This window comes from Lynx rufus, unplaced genomic scaffold (assembly GCF_022079265.1).
Source record: "Lynx rufus isolate CCGP_SWC_20201006 ecotype Redwood Valley unplaced genomic scaffold, mLynRuf1.p SCAF_18, whole genome shotgun sequence".
In the NCBI taxonomy this organism is placed as follows: domain Eukaryota; kingdom Metazoa; phylum Chordata; class Mammalia; order Carnivora; family Felidae; genus Lynx; species Lynx rufus.
In genome coordinates, this window is record NW_025814832.1 from 14024958 (window position 1) to 14045487 (window position 20530).

General features: G+C 36.7%; 1 protein-coding gene across 1 annotated transcript in view; it reads right to left on the minus strand.

The window, feature by feature from the left end:
• Positions 1-20530, minus strand: part of MED13 (mediator complex subunit 13) — a 109873-nt gene that overhangs the window by 58498 nt on the left and 30845 nt on the right. The window contains exons 4-9 of the mRNA XM_047080928.1: positions 18443-18588; positions 17216-17413; positions 15394-15588; positions 14659-14821; positions 14356-14466; positions 428-1111 (exon numbers count right to left, since the gene is read on the minus strand). Of these exons, the coding sequence (XP_046936884.1) occupies positions 428-1111; positions 14356-14466; positions 14659-14821; positions 15394-15588; positions 17216-17413; positions 18443-18588 (1497 nt within the window). The remainder of the gene's footprint in view (positions 1-427; positions 1112-14355; positions 14467-14658; positions 14822-15393; positions 15589-17215; positions 17414-18442; positions 18589-20530) is intronic.

Genomic DNA, 20530 nt, shown 5'->3' on the forward strand with positions numbered 1-20530 from the left:
GTCCACCTTTAAGAGAGTAGATAAATTATGTATATTCATAACAAATACTATAAAGCAATTAAAATGAATTAATTAGAGCTACATGTATAAAAACATGTACAGAAATGATAAACACCAAATTTAGGACAGACGAAGGAAGAATGGAGGAAAAAAAACAGTACACAAGAGTTCTAATGATATTCAAAATCTTTAAGTTGTTTGATGGATAAGTGCTATTATTTTCTCCACTTTTTTGTGACTAAAATATGTCATAATAATGAGTCTCCCTAAGGAAAAATCACAGTAAAGAAATTATGCAAAACTAATATTTACAGGATTTATTATTATTGTAAATCCTACCCTGAAGCCAATTCTGGAGTCCTAGTATTAAGAACTTACATCATTTCCACCCTTAAATTATAATAGTGACTATTAAAAAAATACATACTCTGTAACTGATGTTACACTTTCCTGTCCAAAAGGTCCAACTGGATCATCCTTGAATTTATCACTTGGAAGCTGAGGAGGCAAAAACTCTACATCTTTTTTCTTTGGAACCTTGTAATACTTCCAGGCTATATTAGCTTCATCTTCTTCCAAGTTTACTGCTGTACCGACATATATTGTAGGTTCTACAGCTTCCTGGAACTGAGCTGGGAAAGACTGAGATAAACTGTCTATCCTATCTTCCATTGGTTTAGAAGGAACCAAGGGATCTGGTGTTGGCATTTGATAAAAATGTTGACTCTGAGGAGTTGAAGGTGTTTTAGTTACTCCTTCATCAACCACATCACATGGGTGAGGACTGAGTGGGGGTGGTTGAGGTGAATTTGCCATTTCGGTGCCATGCATCTGCGGAGTCTTTGCTACATCATTAGTTCGGATGTTTGAAAATCTCACTTGACTATCTGGAGCGGAGATCACAAGTCTTTGGCTAGCTGAATCTGCATCGATGCCAACGTCATCACTAATAGAAACACGATGGTGAAAAGGAGTCAAGGGGCGTTTCTGTGGTTTTTCACTCTTTTCTTGTTTTTCATTGGTCTTGTGCTTAGGAAGTACTTGTTGTTGCTGACTTAAAGATGGTGCCTGTCCTTGTTGTCCAGGATTTCTTGGCTTGAGATTTTTGTGCCTAAAAAAAGAAAGGTTTAATGTTTATAGTATCATTATTACATCAAAGTACACAAGTAAACACTATTAAACATTCCATATTATCATTTGTTTTTTACATATAAATCTAAAAGTAAAATTATTTGAATTTACATTGGAAAAAAATACTTTGGGGCACCTGGGTGACTCAGTTGGTTGAGCATCCAACTTCAGCTCAGGACACAATCTCATGGTTTGTGGCTTTGAGCCCCGCATTTGGCTCTGTACTGACAGCTCAGAGCCTGGAGCCTGGTTCACATTCTGTGTCTCTCTCTGCCCCTCACCCGCTTGTACTCTCTCTCTCAAAAATAAACATTAAAAAAATTTTTTTAACAAAAAAAATAAAAAATACTTTGTTGAGTGACCTAAAACTAAGAACTGCAGAAAGATTCCTAAGAGCCAATTCTCTTCTGCTCATTTAATAGCTATGTGATCGGACAACCAAAGATAGTTTACTAATGTATCCTAAATATTTTAGTATCTGAATCAAGAGACAAAATTCTAGTTAAGATAAAGTCGTGTTTTAAAAGGTCTGAAATTTATTCATTTACCAATGTACCTGCAAATCAATGGCTTGGCTAAGCTCAGTCATAATCTACAATCCTACAGCAACCAGCTAGGAAACTTATTCTACACAAATAAAGTTAATCATTCTGGATAGCACTGCAACTGACTGATGGGCCCCACACCATATCTGCCATCCTTCTCCCAAGGCATACCATGACAGAACGAATCCACTAACTAGAAAAGGAAAAGAAAATGCCTGAAGAAATTTATTCCCTCATAATGTGAAGCAATTTCTAAACTGAAAAACTTAAAACTACATGCCTAAAAATCTAGTAATTTTGTTCAGAGTTTAAGATTTCTTTCAGCATAGTAAAAATACTGTGCCCTATGAGATTTCCAAGCTAAACTGATAGTGATGTATATAATATTTTTTTTTAACTAAGAAACTAGAAGAAAAATGTGGAGGGAATATGAATTTAAAACATGTCCCAGGAATGTAAGGTATAACATTCAATAAAAACCAGTAGTATTCATCACATTAACAGAATGAAAGAGAAAACCATGTAACTATCTTAATACAGAAAAACATGGCAAAATTCAATACATAATTCATCATAAAAAGACTCAAGGGGCGCCGGGGCAGCTCAGTCGGTTGAGCGTCCGACTTCGGCTCAGGTCATGATCTTGCGTTTGTGGGTTTGAGCACCACTCCGTGCTGACAGCTCAGAGCCTGGAGCCTCCTTTAGATTCTGTGTCTCCGTCTCTCTCTGCCCTTACCCCACTTGCACTCTGTTTCTATCTCTCAAAAATAAAGTATTATACCTTCATAGTATTATGGAGTAGTATAAACTTAAAAAATAGAGAGGCACCCTGGGTGGCTCAGTCGGTTAAGTATCCAACTCTTGATCTCAGCTCAGGTCATGATCTCACAGTTTGTGAGTTCAAGCCCCGTGTCAGGCTCTGTGCTGACAGCTCGGAGCTTGGAGCCTCTTTCAGATTCTGTGTCTCCCTCTCTCTCTGCCCCTCCCCCGTTCATGCTGTCTCAAAAACAAACATAAAAAAAATTTATAAAAAAAGACTCAAAAAGCAAGACTAATCTTAATCTGATAAAGGACATCTATGAAAAACTATACTAATATCATACTTAATGATCAAAGACTGAAAATAACTTAATCCCTAAAACTGGGAACAAAGCAAGAATATTAACTCAACATTCCTATTCAACAATTTTATCAAAAGTTTAAACCAATGTAGTAAGTCAAGAAAAAGAAAGATTGGAGATTTCAAAAGAAGAAGAAAAACTGTCTTTATTCATACTAAACATGGCAAGCTTTACAATAAGGGGTCAGGCTGACCATTACCTTCTCAATCTCAACAAATTATTAAAAGTGGGACAACCAGACATGTGTCTTCTGATGTGACAGATACAAAGCAACACAGCACCACCTGTGAAGTAGTCTCATCAAAAATATTGAACCTGAATTCATTAAGCCTCTAGATCAGCACTGTCCAACAACACTTTCTGTAATGACAGAAATGTTCTGCATGCGGCTCCTGAAGACCTGAAATACGGCCAGTGCAATGAGAAACTGAATTTTTAACTGTATTTAAATTCAAATGCTTTAATTTAAAATCCATTAGTGGTTACTAACATGGCTAGGACTAGACAGCACAGCTCTAGAGGTAACTTCCATTTACAGAAATGCAAGGGATAAAGAAATTAAATGACACTAAAAGAACAAGTTACAATATGACAAGTTGAGAAATACAGAATGTGAGACATTCCACGGGACACCTGACCTAGTTTTTCCAGCCAAGCCAATGTCCTAAAAATTGGAGAGGGGATTACAAGAGAGACATAAAAGACTTAACAACCAAAGGTATACTTCTTGTCTGGGTCTTTGTCAAACAACCAACTACACAGACATTATTTTTTTAAAAAAGACATTTCTGAGACAAATCTGAAGAGGATATCAGATGATGCCAAGAAAATACTATTCTTTTTATTAGGGGTGATAATGGAATTATAGTTATATAAGAAAATATTAGCAGAATATTATTAAATAATAACAATTAAAATATTAGAGTTGCATACTGAAGTAGGAGTGAAATGATATTTAAGATTTGCTTTAAAAATCTTCAGCAACGGGGGGCACCTGGGTGGCTCAGTAGGTTGAGCATCCGACTTTGGCTCAAGTCATGATCTCACAGCTTGTGAGTTCAAGCCCCACGTCGGGCACAGGGCTCTGTGTTGACAGCTCAGAGTCTGGAGCCTGCTTCAGATTCTGTGTCTCCCTCTCTCTGCCCCTCCCCTGCTCACGCACTCTCTCAAATATAAATAAACGTTTAAAAAATTAAGAAAAAAAAGGGGGAGGGACGTCGGGGGGGGGCTCAGTCAGTTGAGCAGCCGACTTTGGCTCAGGTACTAATCTCATGGTTTGTGGGTTCGAGCACAGAGCCTGCTTGGGATTCTCTCTCTCTCTCTCTCTCTCAAAGTAAATAAAATAAAATAAAACTTAAAAAAAAATGGATCTAAATGTGCTAACATAGAAAAATAGCCATGATTACTATTTATCAAAAAAAGTTCCAATATCTATAAAGAACTTATCAAACTCAACACCCAAAAAACAAATAATCCAGTGAAGAAATGGGCAAAAGACATGAATAGACACTTCTCCAAAAAAGACATCCAGATGGCTGACACATGTAAAGATGTGCAACATCACTCATCATCAGGGAACAAATTAAAACCACAATGAGAAACCAACTCACAACAGTCAGAATGGCTAAAATTAACAATCAGGCAACAACAGATGTTAGAGAGGATGCAGAGAAAAAGGATCTCTTCAGCACTGCTGGTGGGAATGCAAACTGGTATAGCCACTCTGGAAAAACAGTATGGAGGTTCCTCAAACTAAAAATAGAACTACCCTATGATCCAGCAATTGCACTATTAGGTATTTATCCAAGGGATACAGATGTGTTGTCTTGAAGGGCGACATACACCCCAATGTTTATAGCAGCGCTATCGACAATAGCCAAAGTATGGAAAGAGCCCAAATGTCAACTGATGGATGAATGGATAAAGATGTGAGATATATATATATATATATATATATATATATATATATATATATTGAGATATATATATATATACACACACACACACACATATATATATATATACATACACACACACACACACACACACATACATATACATACAATGGAGTATTACTTGGCAACCAAAAAGAATGAGATCTTGCCATTTGCAACTACGTGGATGGAACTAGAGGGAATTATGCTAAGTGAAATTATTCAGTCAGAGAAAGAAATATCATAGGACTTTACTCATATGTGGAATTTAAGATACAAAACAGATGAACAGAAGGGAAGGGAAGCAAAAATAATATAAAAACAAAGAGGGGGACAAAACATAAGAGACTCTTAAATACAGAGAACTGAGGGTTGGTGGAGGAGTTGTGGGTTGGGGGATGGATAAGGAGCATTAAGGAAGACACTTGGTGGGATGAGCACTGGGTATTATACATAGGGGATGAAGCACTGGGCTAACTAACTTGGATGTAAATTAAAAAATAGAAAATTAAAAAAGAAAAAAGTTGCAGAACAGCATACATAGCAGGATTCCACTTGTATGAAAAGAAAGCAGACAGGCAGATCGTAAGTATACAGGCGCAAGGAACTCACAGCTTTTATTTCATGTGCATTATTTGAATTTTTTAAATAGCATAAAAAAATTTACAAATAGCATTAAAAAACAAGCAGTAGGTTATTCCAATTTAGGAATAATCCCTTCACTGATCATCCTCTCTTTGAATACTTTCAATGACAAAGACCACATTGATTTATAAGGAACGGCATTCCCGCCATTGTCAAATAGCTCCAGTCGAAAAAAGAGAAAAATTATATATATATACATGGATATATATAATATGTGTATGTATGCATGTATATGTGTGTGTGTGTGTGTGTGTGTGTGTGTGTGTGTGTGTGTGTGTGTGTGTGTGTATTTTGGGGGGCGCCTGGGTGGTTCAGTCAGTTGGGCATCTGACTTTGGCTCAGGCATGATCTCACAGTTTGTGAGTTCGAGCCCCGCATCTGGTTCTGTGCTGACAGCTCGGAGCCTGGAACCTGCTTCAGATTCTGTGTCTCCCTCTCTATCTGCCCCTCCCCTGCTAGTGCTCTCTCTTTCTCGTTCTCTCTCAAAAACAAACACTCTCTCAGAGAGTGAGAGAGAGAAAAGAGAGGGAGAAAGTAGGGGAGGGGCAGAAAGAGAGAATCTTAAAACAGGCTCCATGCTCAACCTGGAGCCTAAAGCGGGGCTAGATCTCAGAACGTTGAGATCATGACCTGAGGTGAAACCACCAAGAGTCAGATGCTCAACCTACTGAACCACCCAGGCACTCCAAAATAGTAATTTTAGATCAATCAAATTCAATAAAATGTTAACATTTTTTCAAGTTTTTCAGTAAAAGAAGAGGTCTAGATGAAACAAATGTAGCAAGTAAATACGGATGGCTGATAGACAGGAGAGCACTGTCCAACTTTCTTACTTTTCTGCACATCCGAAATTTTTCACAGAATAAGATAGAACTAAAATGCAAAAAATAATAAAATGGAAATAACTGGAACAAGATTGAACTGTCCCAAAGTCCTTCTCTGTTCCATAATGAATATAGGGATACAAAGATTAGCTTTAAACTTCATGGAAAGCAAATGAGATAAATGTTTGATTAATTAACAAAAGAATTAAAATAATTTCTCAGCCAGCTGTAAGAAAAAAAGAAGACAGTCAACAATAAAAGCAGGAAAGGGGAAGGAAAGCAAAATAGGGTGTGGGGGAAGCAGAATAAGAAGGTAGGAATAGATAGGTATATTGTGACAGTTATTATTCATTTATTAATTATTCAAATATTTTAGTGTCTACTATGAAAGTCTTCAAAGTATGGTCCATGAACTCTTTCAGGGTTGTATGGGGTTCAAACCATCATCATAATAGCATAAGACATTATTTGCCTTTTTCATTATGTTGATATTTAACAATGTTACAAAAGCAACGGACAGTAAAATTTTTGGCAACAGATCACGATTCAAGGCAGTGGTACTATTAGTAATAGTACTGTGTATTCTTTACCACTATACACTCATGTTTTTAAGGCCAATTTCACTTAAGAATGTCCTTCAAGAGGGGTGTCTGGGTGGCTCAGTTGGTTAAGCGTTCTGACTTCAGCTCAGGTCACGATCTCGCAGTTCGTGGGTTTGAGCCCCACATCGGGCCTGTGCTGACAGCTCAGAGTCTGGAGACTGCTTCGGAGTCTGTGTCTCCCTCCTCCATCTCTGCCCCTCCCCCGTTCACACTGTCTCTCTCAAAAATAAAAAATAAAAACATTAAAAAAAATTTTTTTAAAGAATGTCCTTCAAAAGACAGTAAAAATGATTTTTTATTAAGTTTCAATCTCTGCATACACAGCTATTTTTTTTTAATGTTTATTTTTGACAGGGAGACAGAGTGTGAGCAGGGGAGGGGCAGAGAGAGAGTGAGTCACAGAATCTGAAGCAGGCTCCAGGCTCTGAGCTGTCAGCACAGAGCCTGACGAGAGGCTTGAACTCATTAACCGCGAGATCATGACCTGGGCTGAAGTCAGACACTCAACCGACTGAGCCACCCAGGCACCCCTGCATACACAGCTTTTCATATTCTACCTAAAGAAACAGGAGGGGTGCCTGGCTGGCTGGGTCGGTAGAGCATGCAACTCTTGATCTCAGGGTCATGAGTTGAAGTTTCACATTGGGTATGTAGTTTACTTAAAAAAAAAAACTCAAAAGAAACAGAAAATACACATAAAGCATTTCTGCTACATATTATGTTTTGTTTTTGAGAGAGAGAGAGAGAGAGAGAGAGAGAGATCGATCATGAGCTGGGGAGGGACAGAGGATCCAAAGCAGCTCTGTACTGACAGCAAGAGAGCCCTATGCGGGGTTCAAACTCACAAACCGTGAGATCACAACCTTAGCCAAAGTTGGATGCTCAATCAACTAAGCCACTCAGGTGCCCCTCTGCTACATATTATAAAATAATGGCTGATTTATGGAAAAGCCTTTATATAAGTGAGTTGTAAGCTCAACTAGCCATTTTTTTCAAGGAACGCTACTTTCATTTAGGGGTGCCTGGGTGGCTCCGTCGATTAAGTGTCTGAATCTTGATTTTGACTCAGGTTGTGATCTCCCAGTTTGTTAGTTTGAGCCCTGCTCTGCGGTCTGCGCTGACAATGGGGAGCCAGCTTGGGATTCTCTGTCTCCCTCTCTCTCTCTGCCCCTCCCCTGCTCATGCGCTGGCTCTCTCGCTCACAAAAGAAATAAACTTAAAAAATGCGGTGCCTGGGTGGCTCAGTTGGTTGTGCATCTGACTTCAGCTTGGGTCATGATCTCACAGTTTGTGAGTTCGAGCCCCACATTGTGCTCTGTGCTGATAGCTCGGAGCCTGGGGCCTGCTTCAGATTCTGTGTCTCCCTCTCTCTCTGGCCCTCCCCCACTTGTGCCCTCTCTCTGTCTCTCAAAAATGAATAAATGTAAAAAAAAAAAAAATTTTTTTTTAAATAACTATTGACTGATAAACCTTAGTTAACTAGATTTGGTTATTTGGCAGACTTGGTTATTTAGGTCTCAAAATGAACAAAATGAGTTTGTCATTTTAAGGAAGAATAATAAAATGTGAGCTTTTAAACAAGATTTTGAATTTGGAAAACTGTATCTGCTATAGTAAGCTTCACAGCTTTCCATACTGAAAAGATATTTCTGGTGAGATCTCTGGTGATACTAATGAATGTGATTTTTTTTTTTTTTAACACTGTAAAACAAATGTGCCAACACTCAAGATCTGCATAATGCCATGAATTGGTATTTATTTTCCAAATGATAAATGATGTTGCAAAATCATGCATAAGTAAAAGATCCATTAGTTATTATGCAGTACAAGGATTTAATTAATATGGCTTCAGATTACACGTGAGAACTAACCTTTAAGAAACTACCATTTGTCAAATTTTGGTGTAGTATCGAAGAGTATCCACAATTACCTGAAAAAGCTACTAAAATACCCTTCCCCTTTCCAACTGCATAGCTACATGAGGCTGGATTTTCTTCACGTACTTCAACTAAGACAATATACACAAAAGACTGACTACAGAAGCAAAGGAGAATCCAGATTATCTTCTATTAAGTTCAACACTGAAGAGATTTGCAAAACTGTACAACAGTGCCACTCTTCTAATTTTTGTTTTGGAAAATACAGTTGATTTCTATAAAAGTATTTTATTTATGTTAATATGTACTGGTCTTACTGTTATTTTTTTCAATAAATTTAATAGAGCTTGGAGCACCTGGGTGGCTCAGTCATTTGCATGTCTGACTTTGGCTCAGGTCATGATCTCGCTGGGTTTGTGAGTTCGAGCCCCACGTTGGGCTCTGTGCTGACAGCTCAGAGCCTGAAGCCTCCTTCAGATTCTGTGTCTCCTCCTGTCTCTGCCCCTCCCATGCTCATGTTCTGTCTCTCAATAATAAATAAACGTTAAAAAAATTTTTTTTAGGGGCGCCTGGGTGGCGCAGTCGGTTAAGCGTCCGACTTCAGCCAGGTCACGATCTCGCGGTCCGTGAGTTCGAGCCCCGCGTCGGGCTCTGGGCTGATGGCTCAGAGCCTGGAGCCTGTTTCTGATTCTGTGTCTCCCTCTCTCTCTGCCCCTCCCCCGTTCATGCTCTGTCTCTCTCTGTCCCAAAAATAAATAAACGTTGAAAAAAAAAATTAAAAAAAAAAAATTTTTTTTAAATAATAAAATAAATAAATAAATTTAATAGAGCTTTAAAATGGCGGGGGGTGTGGGGAACCTGGGTGGCTCAGTTGGTTAAGCGTCCAACTTCAGTTCAGGTCATGATATCACAGTTTGTGAGTTCAAGCCCCCACATCGGGCTCTGTGCTGACAGCTCAGAGCCTGGAGCCTGCTTCGGATTCTGTGTCTCCCTCCCTCTCTGCCCCCTCTCCCCCGCTTATGCTCTGTGTCTGTGTCTCAAAAATAAACAAAACATTAAAAAAATTTTTTTTTAATTTTTCTTTTTCCCTAAAACAGGGGCGCCTCAGTGGCTCTGTCGGTTAAGCATCTGACTTCAGCTCAGGTCATGATCTCAGAGTTCATGGATTCAAGCCTTGCATCAGGCTCTGTGCTGACAACTCAGAGCCTGGAGCCTGCTTCAGATTCTATGTCTCCCTCTCTCTCTCTGTCCCTCCCCCACTTGCACTTTTTCAAAAATAAAAACATTAAAAATTTTTTTTTGGTATTGCTAAAATAGATATAACTAGATATAATCCACATAAATAAAAGTACTTTGTGTCCTCAATAATTTTTGAGAGCACAGATGAGTGATGAGACCAAAGTTTAAGAATCAGTCAAGTTACACAAGGCATTAAGGAGAGATAGTATCTCCAATAATCTGAGGTGAACTATATTCCAAGTATATAAGGGATACGAAAAGTACACAGCCATAAATTCATTTACCCTTCTATAAGGGTAAGAAACTATTAATCTGGGACAAGAAACTATTAATTTGGGATATATACGAATAGTAGTGACTCTCTAAAATTTTGGTAACATTAAGTCACAGCCCCTTTCTTCTATATAGACCCTTTCCTTAAAGCTAGTCTGTTTTAGAGAGCAAATGAATTTCATAATAGAACTCAACCAATTTGGGGAACTGTCCTAAAAAAAAAAAAGTTGTGTTTTTAAAGCAAAATTCAGGATGATCTAAAGAATGATCCCTTTAGATTCTTTTCCTATTGATTAACTCCCAGTATTTCAGGAAATTTATTTGGAATTTATTGTATTACTTTCTATTTATATAGTTTGCTAAATGCTTATTTTCTCAAGAACATTCTACCAGACTAAAGCTTAATTTCAATAAATGTGTAATATTTAATCTCATTAATAACTGAAAAATGCCAACTGAAGCAATCTTGTGCTTTTTGCTTACTATAAGAGCAAAATATAATTTTGAGGACAGTTTCTCAGATCAGTGAAAGCACAAGAAAAAACAGCACTCCTATATGTAAAAAGTGGGAGTAAAATGGTAGGATCTTCCTGAATTCACAAAAGGGTTTAAACAGCTCCCCCCCACCCCCCAGCTCTGTATCACACCACCCACCTCATTTTTTTCCTTCCTAGCCCTGCATCACTCCTAAATTTTTTTAAAAAATTAAAAATTCTTTTTTTTTTTTTTAAGTAATTATCTATCCCATTAATGTATAGGCTTTGTAATAGCAGGAGCCTTACTGACTAGTGTATCTGAGCTTAGGACATCTCCTATCATAGAATAAGTGTTTAAAAAAATCTAATAATAGTCAAAGAAGTATTATTTTTATAAAAGTAAACACAAACTTTTTGAAACAACTTATTTGTCCATCAAATCCAAATGATTAAACACACCATGGGGTACCTTCCATTCAGTAAAATACCAAGAAATTTTTTTTTTAATGTTTATTTTTGAGAGAGACAGAGACAGAATGCAAGTGGGTTAGGGGCAGAGAGGGAGAGGGCGACACAGAATCCAAAGCAGGCTCCAGGCTCTGAGCTGTCAGCACAGAGCCAGACGCGGGGCTCCAACTCACAAGCTGTGAGATCATGACCTGAGCCGAAGTCGGATGCTCAACTGACTGAGCCACCCAGGGGCCCCAAGAAATTTTTAAAAATAATATGGCAGATCCACAAGTAACTAAAATGGAAAGACTGAAGGTACATTAAGTGAAAAAAAATAAGCTGTCAAATACATCAGTATTACATTTGTGTGTTGAGAAGAAGAACACATACACATATAAAACTACAGAAAAACCACGGAAAGATAATATCTTATTGGCAAGTAGTCAATTCTAGGAAGAGGTAGTAGAGAGATTAAGAGTGGTCATGGGTAACTTCTTCTCTATTTAGAGGGTTTCGAGGGTTTCTATGACTTCTAGGACTAGAAGGACAGTAACATGAAGATAGTATCCATCACCAGATCAAAGAAACCTGGGATGCTGTTACAACATTAGTGGGATCTGCTCAGTGGACCACGGAAGACGAGGCTATTAACGGGTCGCAGAACTGCTGCTGGAATGGACTCAAAAGAAGGGTGGGGAAATATGCCGGCTTCTTTCCTCATTTCATGAACCAATCTTTTGTTAGTGCCTACCTTAGCCAAATCCAGAAAACAACTGGGCCTAGTCAAATCATCACTTTAAACTTATACAATGTTATTTGTCATTTATAGCTCAATAAAGCTGGGGGCAAAAAACAAAAAAAAAAAAAACAAAAAAAACCCCCACCATGTAAAAAGCAAAGGAGCCTAGGAAATGTAACAGCCTGCAATACAGAACAGAGTAGGGAAAAGGCAGGGATAGACCTGACAGCAAACTGGCTGACTAGCACAGTCAGTTATCAATGTGTGCCCTACTTCCTATATTCTGTGGCAGCAGATAATACATATGGTAGCTCAAAATCTACTTTAAGTCTTATTGAAGAATTAAATAAGAGAACCTGATTTGAGGGACGTGGAGGGGAATTAGAAGTACGGAATACAATAGAGGGTGAGGGGTGGGGGTAAAAGATTAGAAACACTGTTACTTCCTAGAGGGGCAAATTTACCAAAACAAGTCACATGTATGGATTATATAAAATTTCATTATATCAATTCCCTCTATGCCTGGGAAGAATTTCTGGAAATATGAGACAAAGTTTTTAAGACATAAAAGTTCAGCTCAGAGACCAAGAATTAAATTTATACTACCAACCAATATGCATTTTGAGTGTCTTCTTCTAAAACCATTTTTTAAAAAATGTGTATTTATTTTGAGAGTATGCATGTGCGAGTGGAGGAGGGGCAGAGAGAGAGAGAGAGAGAGAGAGAGAGAGAGAATGAATCCCAAGCACACTCCACACTGTCAGTGCAGAGCCTGACACAGGGCTCAATCCCACGACCCTGAGATTAAGACCTGAGCCAAAATCAAGAGTTAGACGGTTAACTGACTGAGCCACCCAGGCAGGCATCCCATTCTAAAACCATTTTAGACAAATATACCTAAAACCCACATCTTTCAAAAAGAATAAAACAAAAGTCTAGGTCAGCAACTAAAAAAGAATTGCTGCTTGATAAAAATGCCAATATATGGAAAGAAAAGCCTAACTTCATTCAAGCACTTTACACTTTACTGGTCTTAGACCAGAAATTGGCCAACTTTTCCTATAAAGGACCAGATGGCAAATATTTTAGGCTCCAGAGGCCATATAGTCTATGTTGCAACTACTCAATTCTGTGAAAGCAGCCATAGCTGACATGTAAATGAACAGGTGTGGCTCTGTTCCAATAAATCTTTACGGACATTAAAATCTGAATTTCATAGAAGTTTCACATGCACAAAATATTCTTTGATTTCTTTTCCATCTATTTAAAATGTAAAAGTCACTCAGCTCACAGGCCATATGAACAGGCAGTGAACCTAATGTGACCAATGGATCACAGTTTGCTGATCTCTGGTATCAGACAAATATGTGATGGAGCTCTACATTTTAAGACTAGGTTTGGGTCTTAAAACCACCCAAGTGGCTGTGGTATTTAACCATTTTAAACTGTTAAACAAGAGCTAATCTGTCCATATTTTTATTCCAACCTATCAGCAACAGAAACAAGTTTTTAACAAAGTTGTCAGACATTACACAGTCTCTAATCCAAAGAATCTATGTAAATACATTTAATCTACACGAAAACATACCAAAGCACTTCAGAGTCTGTCACAGTAATCAAACAGAGCTAATATAAGAAAAACCTTGGCCCTAACATACAAGTATTCCATTCCTTTGGCTCACATCTGTGACAAAAGAGTGGTTAACTATTAGCTCACAAGTTCTGGTAAGGGATGCCAATGTCATTATTATTATTATTATTTTTTACAAGACTGCAAACGCATCTTTCATATTAGAATAAATTAATAAACTTTAGGCAATATAATCTGAAAACCTCTGATAACCAAATCTCATCAAAGTTTCCAATATATAAATACAACTGCCAAAAGAATTCCAAGTTCATCCATTCTTCTACCAATCTTTAACCAACACAGTCTATTAGAAAGCTTGTACTTTTATAGTACAGCTTCAATCCCTTGCAGAATCGTTTTTTCTGATCTTATTTCAGCATTTCTTTCACATATAATTTGCCCAAAAGGATGTTATAAGAAATTTCTGCACAAAACCCAAAACCATATTTACTATAAAAAGGATCGCAGAAACTTTCATCTAGTGTATCATATATCATCTTTTTTATGAGAACCCATGGGAGAAATTTCTCCAGCCCAGTGCCATCTATGAACTCTTTTCAAGAGACTTCTGTGCTTTTACCTTATCGATACTATATATACCATAATCCAGTATAAAATTCTCTTTTATTTAGCTGTAAAACCAAGCCTTCACAGTTCAGCTCTGGTAAGGACTATGGCATACATTTGTATGTACTTGCATAATCAGTTCCAAATTATTAAATTTTTTTCCCCTCAAATTTTCTTTTGAAAACAATCCTAACACACTATGTTTAGGTAAGCTAGCTAAAACTGAGACGTATTCAGTAGCATAAGAAGCTACAACACACAAATATATAGGCATCAATCAACTGGGGGGTTGGGGGTACTACCTCAAACAGCTGCAATTTGTTCTTTGTGTTGCTTCTACAAAATCCCAGGATGCTATTTTATCAGGTATCTCTTCTTCAGATAGACCACCTGATGAAGCTGAATATTTCCTCCTAAGATTTGAAATTATAAAATTCTTTAGAATTCATGAAGTTTCCCATAACCGTGAATTAAGCATTAAAATTGAATTTTTAAAAAGTTTTTAAATTAAAGCCATACAAACGACTATTTATACTTTAAACATCTTCTATTTATAAAGTAACTACCAACATGCAATTTTTAAACTTGAAAATGAAAACACATACTTGTTCTGTGCTCTGTTCATATTGCACTCTTGCCAAACTCTATCCACCACATGATTTGCTAATTTTCTGGGTATTTTCCCACCATGGTGGCTAGTACTATCAGAGTTGAAGCCATCAGATACTGAAGAAAATTTGACCCACTTCTGGGCTGACTGAGGATCAACTGAAAACAAACCAAAAAGAATAGGCTATAGGAGAATAAAAGTAGATTTAAAGTAACATTATTTGTGGGGTTTTTTTTTGTTTTTTGTTTTTTACTTGTTAATTTGTGTTACAACATACTCCACTGTTATCTGGTAGGTCTACTTATATTTTGAAGCAAAAAAGCATGCTCCTCTACTTAAAACACAGAAAGCTAAAAATCCGAACAGAGGAGGTAAACTTGATGGTAGTGTTATATCAGTGTTGACTTCCTGACTGAGGATTAAATGGTAGTTATATAGGACAGTGTTCCTACATTTGGGAAATACAGAGTACTTAGGCGTAATGGGGCATCGTGTCTGTAGCTCATTCTCAAATGGTTCAGAAAAAGACCAATGATAATGAATGTATATATACAAAAAGGGTGATGGAACAAATGTTTACAGTTTGGGAATCTGAATGAGGGAGTTCTTTGTATTGTACATGCAAACTCTTCAATAAGTCTCAAATTACTTCGAAACAATTTTTTAAATGTTGATGTATTCAAAATAACAGATACGTAACTAGTGCTAATCAAACAGATCAGTACAATACCTGTTTGGACTTCCTCAGGAGATGTAGGTGGTGTAAGAGTAACTGAAGACATAGCAGGATCTCTTGTGGAAGCAGGCACTTGGTGGACACCCAAGCAAGTAGCTGAACAATGAGAGGATCCCACAGAGCTAGGAGTGGGAATGTCTGACTGAGGGACTAGAACAAAGCATGCTGGGTAGATCATTCGGACACCAGCTGAAAGGCAAAAATAATAGGCAAGAAAATCAATTACCACTGTGACTGTAGTGGGATTAGTTTCACTCAGAAGTACTGTAATGGAAAAGTACATATGATTATATAATGTTTAAATAAAATTAAAATATATTTAATATATTTTTATAAACATATGCTCCTTTTGGCATAAAGTTTTTCTGGAATAAACCAGGAGAAGCTCTTAATACCTTCAATGGTTACCTTCAGTAACCTAGAAGAAACTTAGAAGAAAGCAGCTTTCTCTTTTCATTTTTGGATTTTCTAACCATGAGTGTTACTTTTAAATCTTTACTTGCAAATTTGACAAATTATATTGTGTACTACTTTTAAAGAATTTTTAAGTTTAACAACAGGTAATCTGGGCACTCAATAATGGACCAGGGGCACATGGGAGGCTTGTTCAGTTAAGCTTCCAACTTTGGTTCAGGTCGTGATCGCATGGTTCATGAGTTCAAGCCCCATGTCAGGCTCTGCACTGACAGCACAGAGCCTGCTTTGGATTTTCTATCTCCTTTCTCTGTACCTCCCCCACTTGTTCTCACTCTCTCAAAAATAAACATTAAAAAAAGGAATTATGGGCCATCTTCTGCTTTCTTCTTTATATATCTCTTTTTATGAAAACCTAATATGTTTATGCTTTGTTTCTGGTTTTGTCACAACTACTCTGGCAGAAATGCATTTATTGAAATTCAATACTGGTATTCTTTTTATTTAAAAAACTCAAGGCAATTTTCATATACATAACATTCCCATAAGACTCCATTAAACACTGTTGCAAACTCTAACACTAATTATCTGCTCAATTATACATTCTCCACAACCTCCCATCTTCATCCCATTGTTAGGCTTGGCTGTGTGACCTGCATGCAATATAGACCAGACTCCAACAGAAGCTTAAAACAGAAGCAGCCTCTCTTTTTTTCTGCCCTTTGCCTCAAGATTAGCATGTCCCAAATATAGTTTATCTTATTAATTTGGGTCCCTAAATGAGAAGACACAGGGTAGAGTCAATATGAAAAGAGTTGACCTGGGCAGAGCAGATCAAACCCACAAGTTCTTTAGGTACATTTTCTACCTTTTAAAAGCTTTCAGAGGCAACAGGTTTAAGAAATGTGAAAATACTACATAACACAGGTTGTCAACTTTCCAGCTTCCAAATGTTATTTATTCACAATTATTTTCTTTGCAATGATAAGCTTTGCAAGCTTACCTCTAGGTGAAATATGTTTCCTTGCCCCAATGACTTTGGCATGGCAAAGTGACTAGTTCTGCCTAATGGAGTGTGAGCAAATGTAACATACATCATATCCTAGCAGAAGCTTTAAATACACTTACATGATACACTCAGTCCTTATTATTCCTCTGTTCTTGTAAGAACAGCATGTCCCAGATACTGGGTACTCATTGAACCTAGGTTGCAGAATGAGAAGATACAAGGAGCCAAACCACAACCAAGCTGCAGTCTTTATGTAATGTGAGGAGAAAATAAAGGAGAAATAAATGTTTAATGTTGAAAGCCACTGAGGTATATGAATTATTATTCAACAAAATCTAACTAATACATATAGTCACATATTTTTCCCTTAGAATTAATACTCAGAATCCATACCAACAAGAACTTCTACTGCAGCTAAAGAATCATCTTCCCAATCCATATCTTCCTGTTTTTCTTCAGACATCTCCTTTAAGCAAGATGAGATAGGATAGAACTGTTTCCATTCACCAATCAATTTTTTTGTAGCTGAATCAGACATCTTGAATGCTTGTCCTGTGAGTGTGCCATTTAGTCCAAATGGGCTTAAGATTACTAGAAACCCAAGAGACATGAAGTAAGTAACTAAAGACTGTTACACCAAATAAGATCACACAGAATAGTTTGACAAGTAACTGTGCAATTCTAAAAAAGAAAAGGAAACCCAAAATGATCATTCCAGAGAAAATTCACTGTATTTCATTATTGTGAAGATAAACCACAATATTGAATTTATTATAAAATCTTAAAATTTAGGGGTGCCTGGGTGGCTCAGTCATTTGAGTGTCTGACTTCAGCTCAGGTCATGATCTCACGGTTCGTGAGTTCAAGCCCTGCATCAGGCTCTGTGCTGACGGCTCAGAGCCTGGAGCCTGCTTCAGATTCTGTGTCTCCCTCTCTCTCTGCCCCTTCCCTGCTCGTGCTCTGTCTTTCTCTGTCTCTCAAAAATGAATAAACGTTAAAATAAAAATTTTTTTTTAATTTTAAATCTTAAAATTTCGTTCACTCAAAAATCTCACATAGACAGAATTTCAACATGAGTTGGGGATATATGTACATCCTTCAACTTCTCTTGATTTCTACTAAGAAAGCAATTTGAGAAAACAAAACTGTGTGTGTATACTTATTATGTACTGCCACATAAATTTTAAAAAAGGAAATACTAGGCTTAGAATTAAAACAAGAACACACTGCCAGTCCTTAAAAATAAATCAGCAATCGTGTATAAATATTATTAAAGTCCCTGTGTACCAACATTAAAAATGGCTTATGTGACTGCACACAAAAGATGACCTTGAAAACATGAACACGTATATCTGCTAAATGCTATTTAAAAGAACACTTTAAAATATACTTTCATGTACAAAAATTTTTTCAAATAATATTTGTATTAAAAAACTTGCTTCATTGACTTGTTTTCACTGACTTAAAACTCTAATACGGAAGAAGAAAATAAACTACATTAGAATCATCGCTAGGCTAAAGATCAGGGGAATTCTCATTAATTCCAAAATTTAAGATTACCAACTATAATAAGAATTTTCCTGAGGCAAATGAAATATCTAAGCCAATAAAATAATCTACCTTGAAATGGACTATTAGACTGTTGAGCAAGGGTGATATGCTCTTCACTAAGAAGGTATACAGGTTGATGTTGGTTAATTTCCACACTGGTACAAACATTGCTGTCTCCATGCAAGAAAAAGGTGAAAGAGCAGGACAAGTGTTCACTAATAAAGAAGAAAAAGTTATATTTTAGTGATGATTAATAGCCAAAAAATAAGTTAACTTGCTTTTCTTTATTAATAAGTTATACTACAAAAACGCACATTCTCTTTAACCCAGAAATTCTACTTCATCATCTGAAGGGGAGAAAAAAAACAAAACAAAAAAACATCACAGATATGAGCCAAGATTTAGTTTTAAGAAATGTTCTTCATAGCACTGTTTACAGTAGAAAGAACTAAATAAAGGAATCAGTAAACAAGTTAGGTACACCCACACATACCATTATAATATAGCCACCAAAATAAGTATAGGTGGAGTAAAAGGGGAGTGAGTTTAATGGAAAGGACAGGCTACCAAAATGGTATAATCTCAATTTTTTAAGAAAGGTTCCCTCGGTGAAAAAAAATCTAGGCGTGCAATAGAATTAAGGATGACCTAATTTTTATTTTTGTTTATTTTCTCTTCTATATGAGAAATTAAATACAATTATATTTTCTCATTTTTTTATTTCTGAAATTGGGCTGCATACCATTAGTCAAGCATTTAATGTACTGCCCTCCCCTGACCCCCAATGATAAGGTACTTTAAAGCCATGATGGGTCTCACAATTGAAGGCATCCTAGAATCAAAGTTATATGCAGAACATCTTATGATATTTAGATATGGCTGGTAAAATGAAAGTTCCCAAGAGGAAAGCACATGTATCCTTATGATAAAACTTAGAAAGGTCAAATGGCCCAGAAGAGGAGACTGTACATTAAGACAAATCCACTTTTCTTATTTCTTCTCCACACATTTATCTTAAGAATTTGTCTTAAAGAACTAGTTCTTTAAAATATAACCATTAATAAACTAAAAACCTGTTGTATATTTCTATAAACCCTCTTGAATTATTTCTGGACAAGTCAAGGACACAATAAATTAAGTTATATTAAAAGTAATAATAGAGCTAAGAAAGTGGGAAAACAAAAAGTCAGAAGGAGGTGAAGAGTAACGCAGAGCTGATAATTTCTTCATTACACACACACACACACACACACACACACCCCACCCACCCACCCACCCACCCACCCACCACGGAGGCAAAAGATTGTCTGAAGCTGATAAAAATAGCAAGAAACTGAAATTTAAGCATATCACTCAAGTTAAAAAGATAACCAACAGAAAAACTGACAAAAATACAACTAATAAAGCAAATCATCTTTCATGGTAAAGAATCAGATACTGTCTAAAGTTAGTTAATCAAGGCCTAGAGGTATAAGCATCGCTGGAATTATGGCAGTAACCACCAGAAGTAGTAAGCAAAAAAGTTAAAACACGAAAAATAGAAAACTAAACCTGGTTACTTCTAGGGAATTGTACTGTTTAAATTATATTAATTTTACCTTCTTAAAAATTATGAATTCTACAATGATTACTGTATCTTTCCCCACCCCAGTAGCTTCTGTTGCTTTTTTTTTAAAAACAAATTTATTTTTGGAATAACTTTAAGTTTACTGAAAAGCTGCAAAAGTATCACAAAGAGTTCTCATATACCCTTTACCCAGTTTGCCCTAAAGTTAAACATTTCACATAATCATGCTACATTTGTCAAGCAGGTAATTAACGCCAGTACATTAATTCCAGTCATTTTGGATTTTCCACTTATGGCATTTTTCCTTTTCAGGATCCAATCCAAGATACCACACTGCATTTAACCTCCCTCCCCTGCCTTACTGACACATTATTGATAAAGCCAAACAGTTTTTTAACAGGAAATAAAAGTATCTGAACTATTTTAATAAATATATTAAGCTTGTTTCTCATCTGACTGAAAGACTAATCCTATTGGAACAGCTACTGCTTGAGTAATTACAAAGCCTACAGACATTTGCTTTGGAGTAAGAGTAAAATCTAAAATAATCACCAAGATAAGAGTCTTAACTAACTTTGAGAACTGTCCTT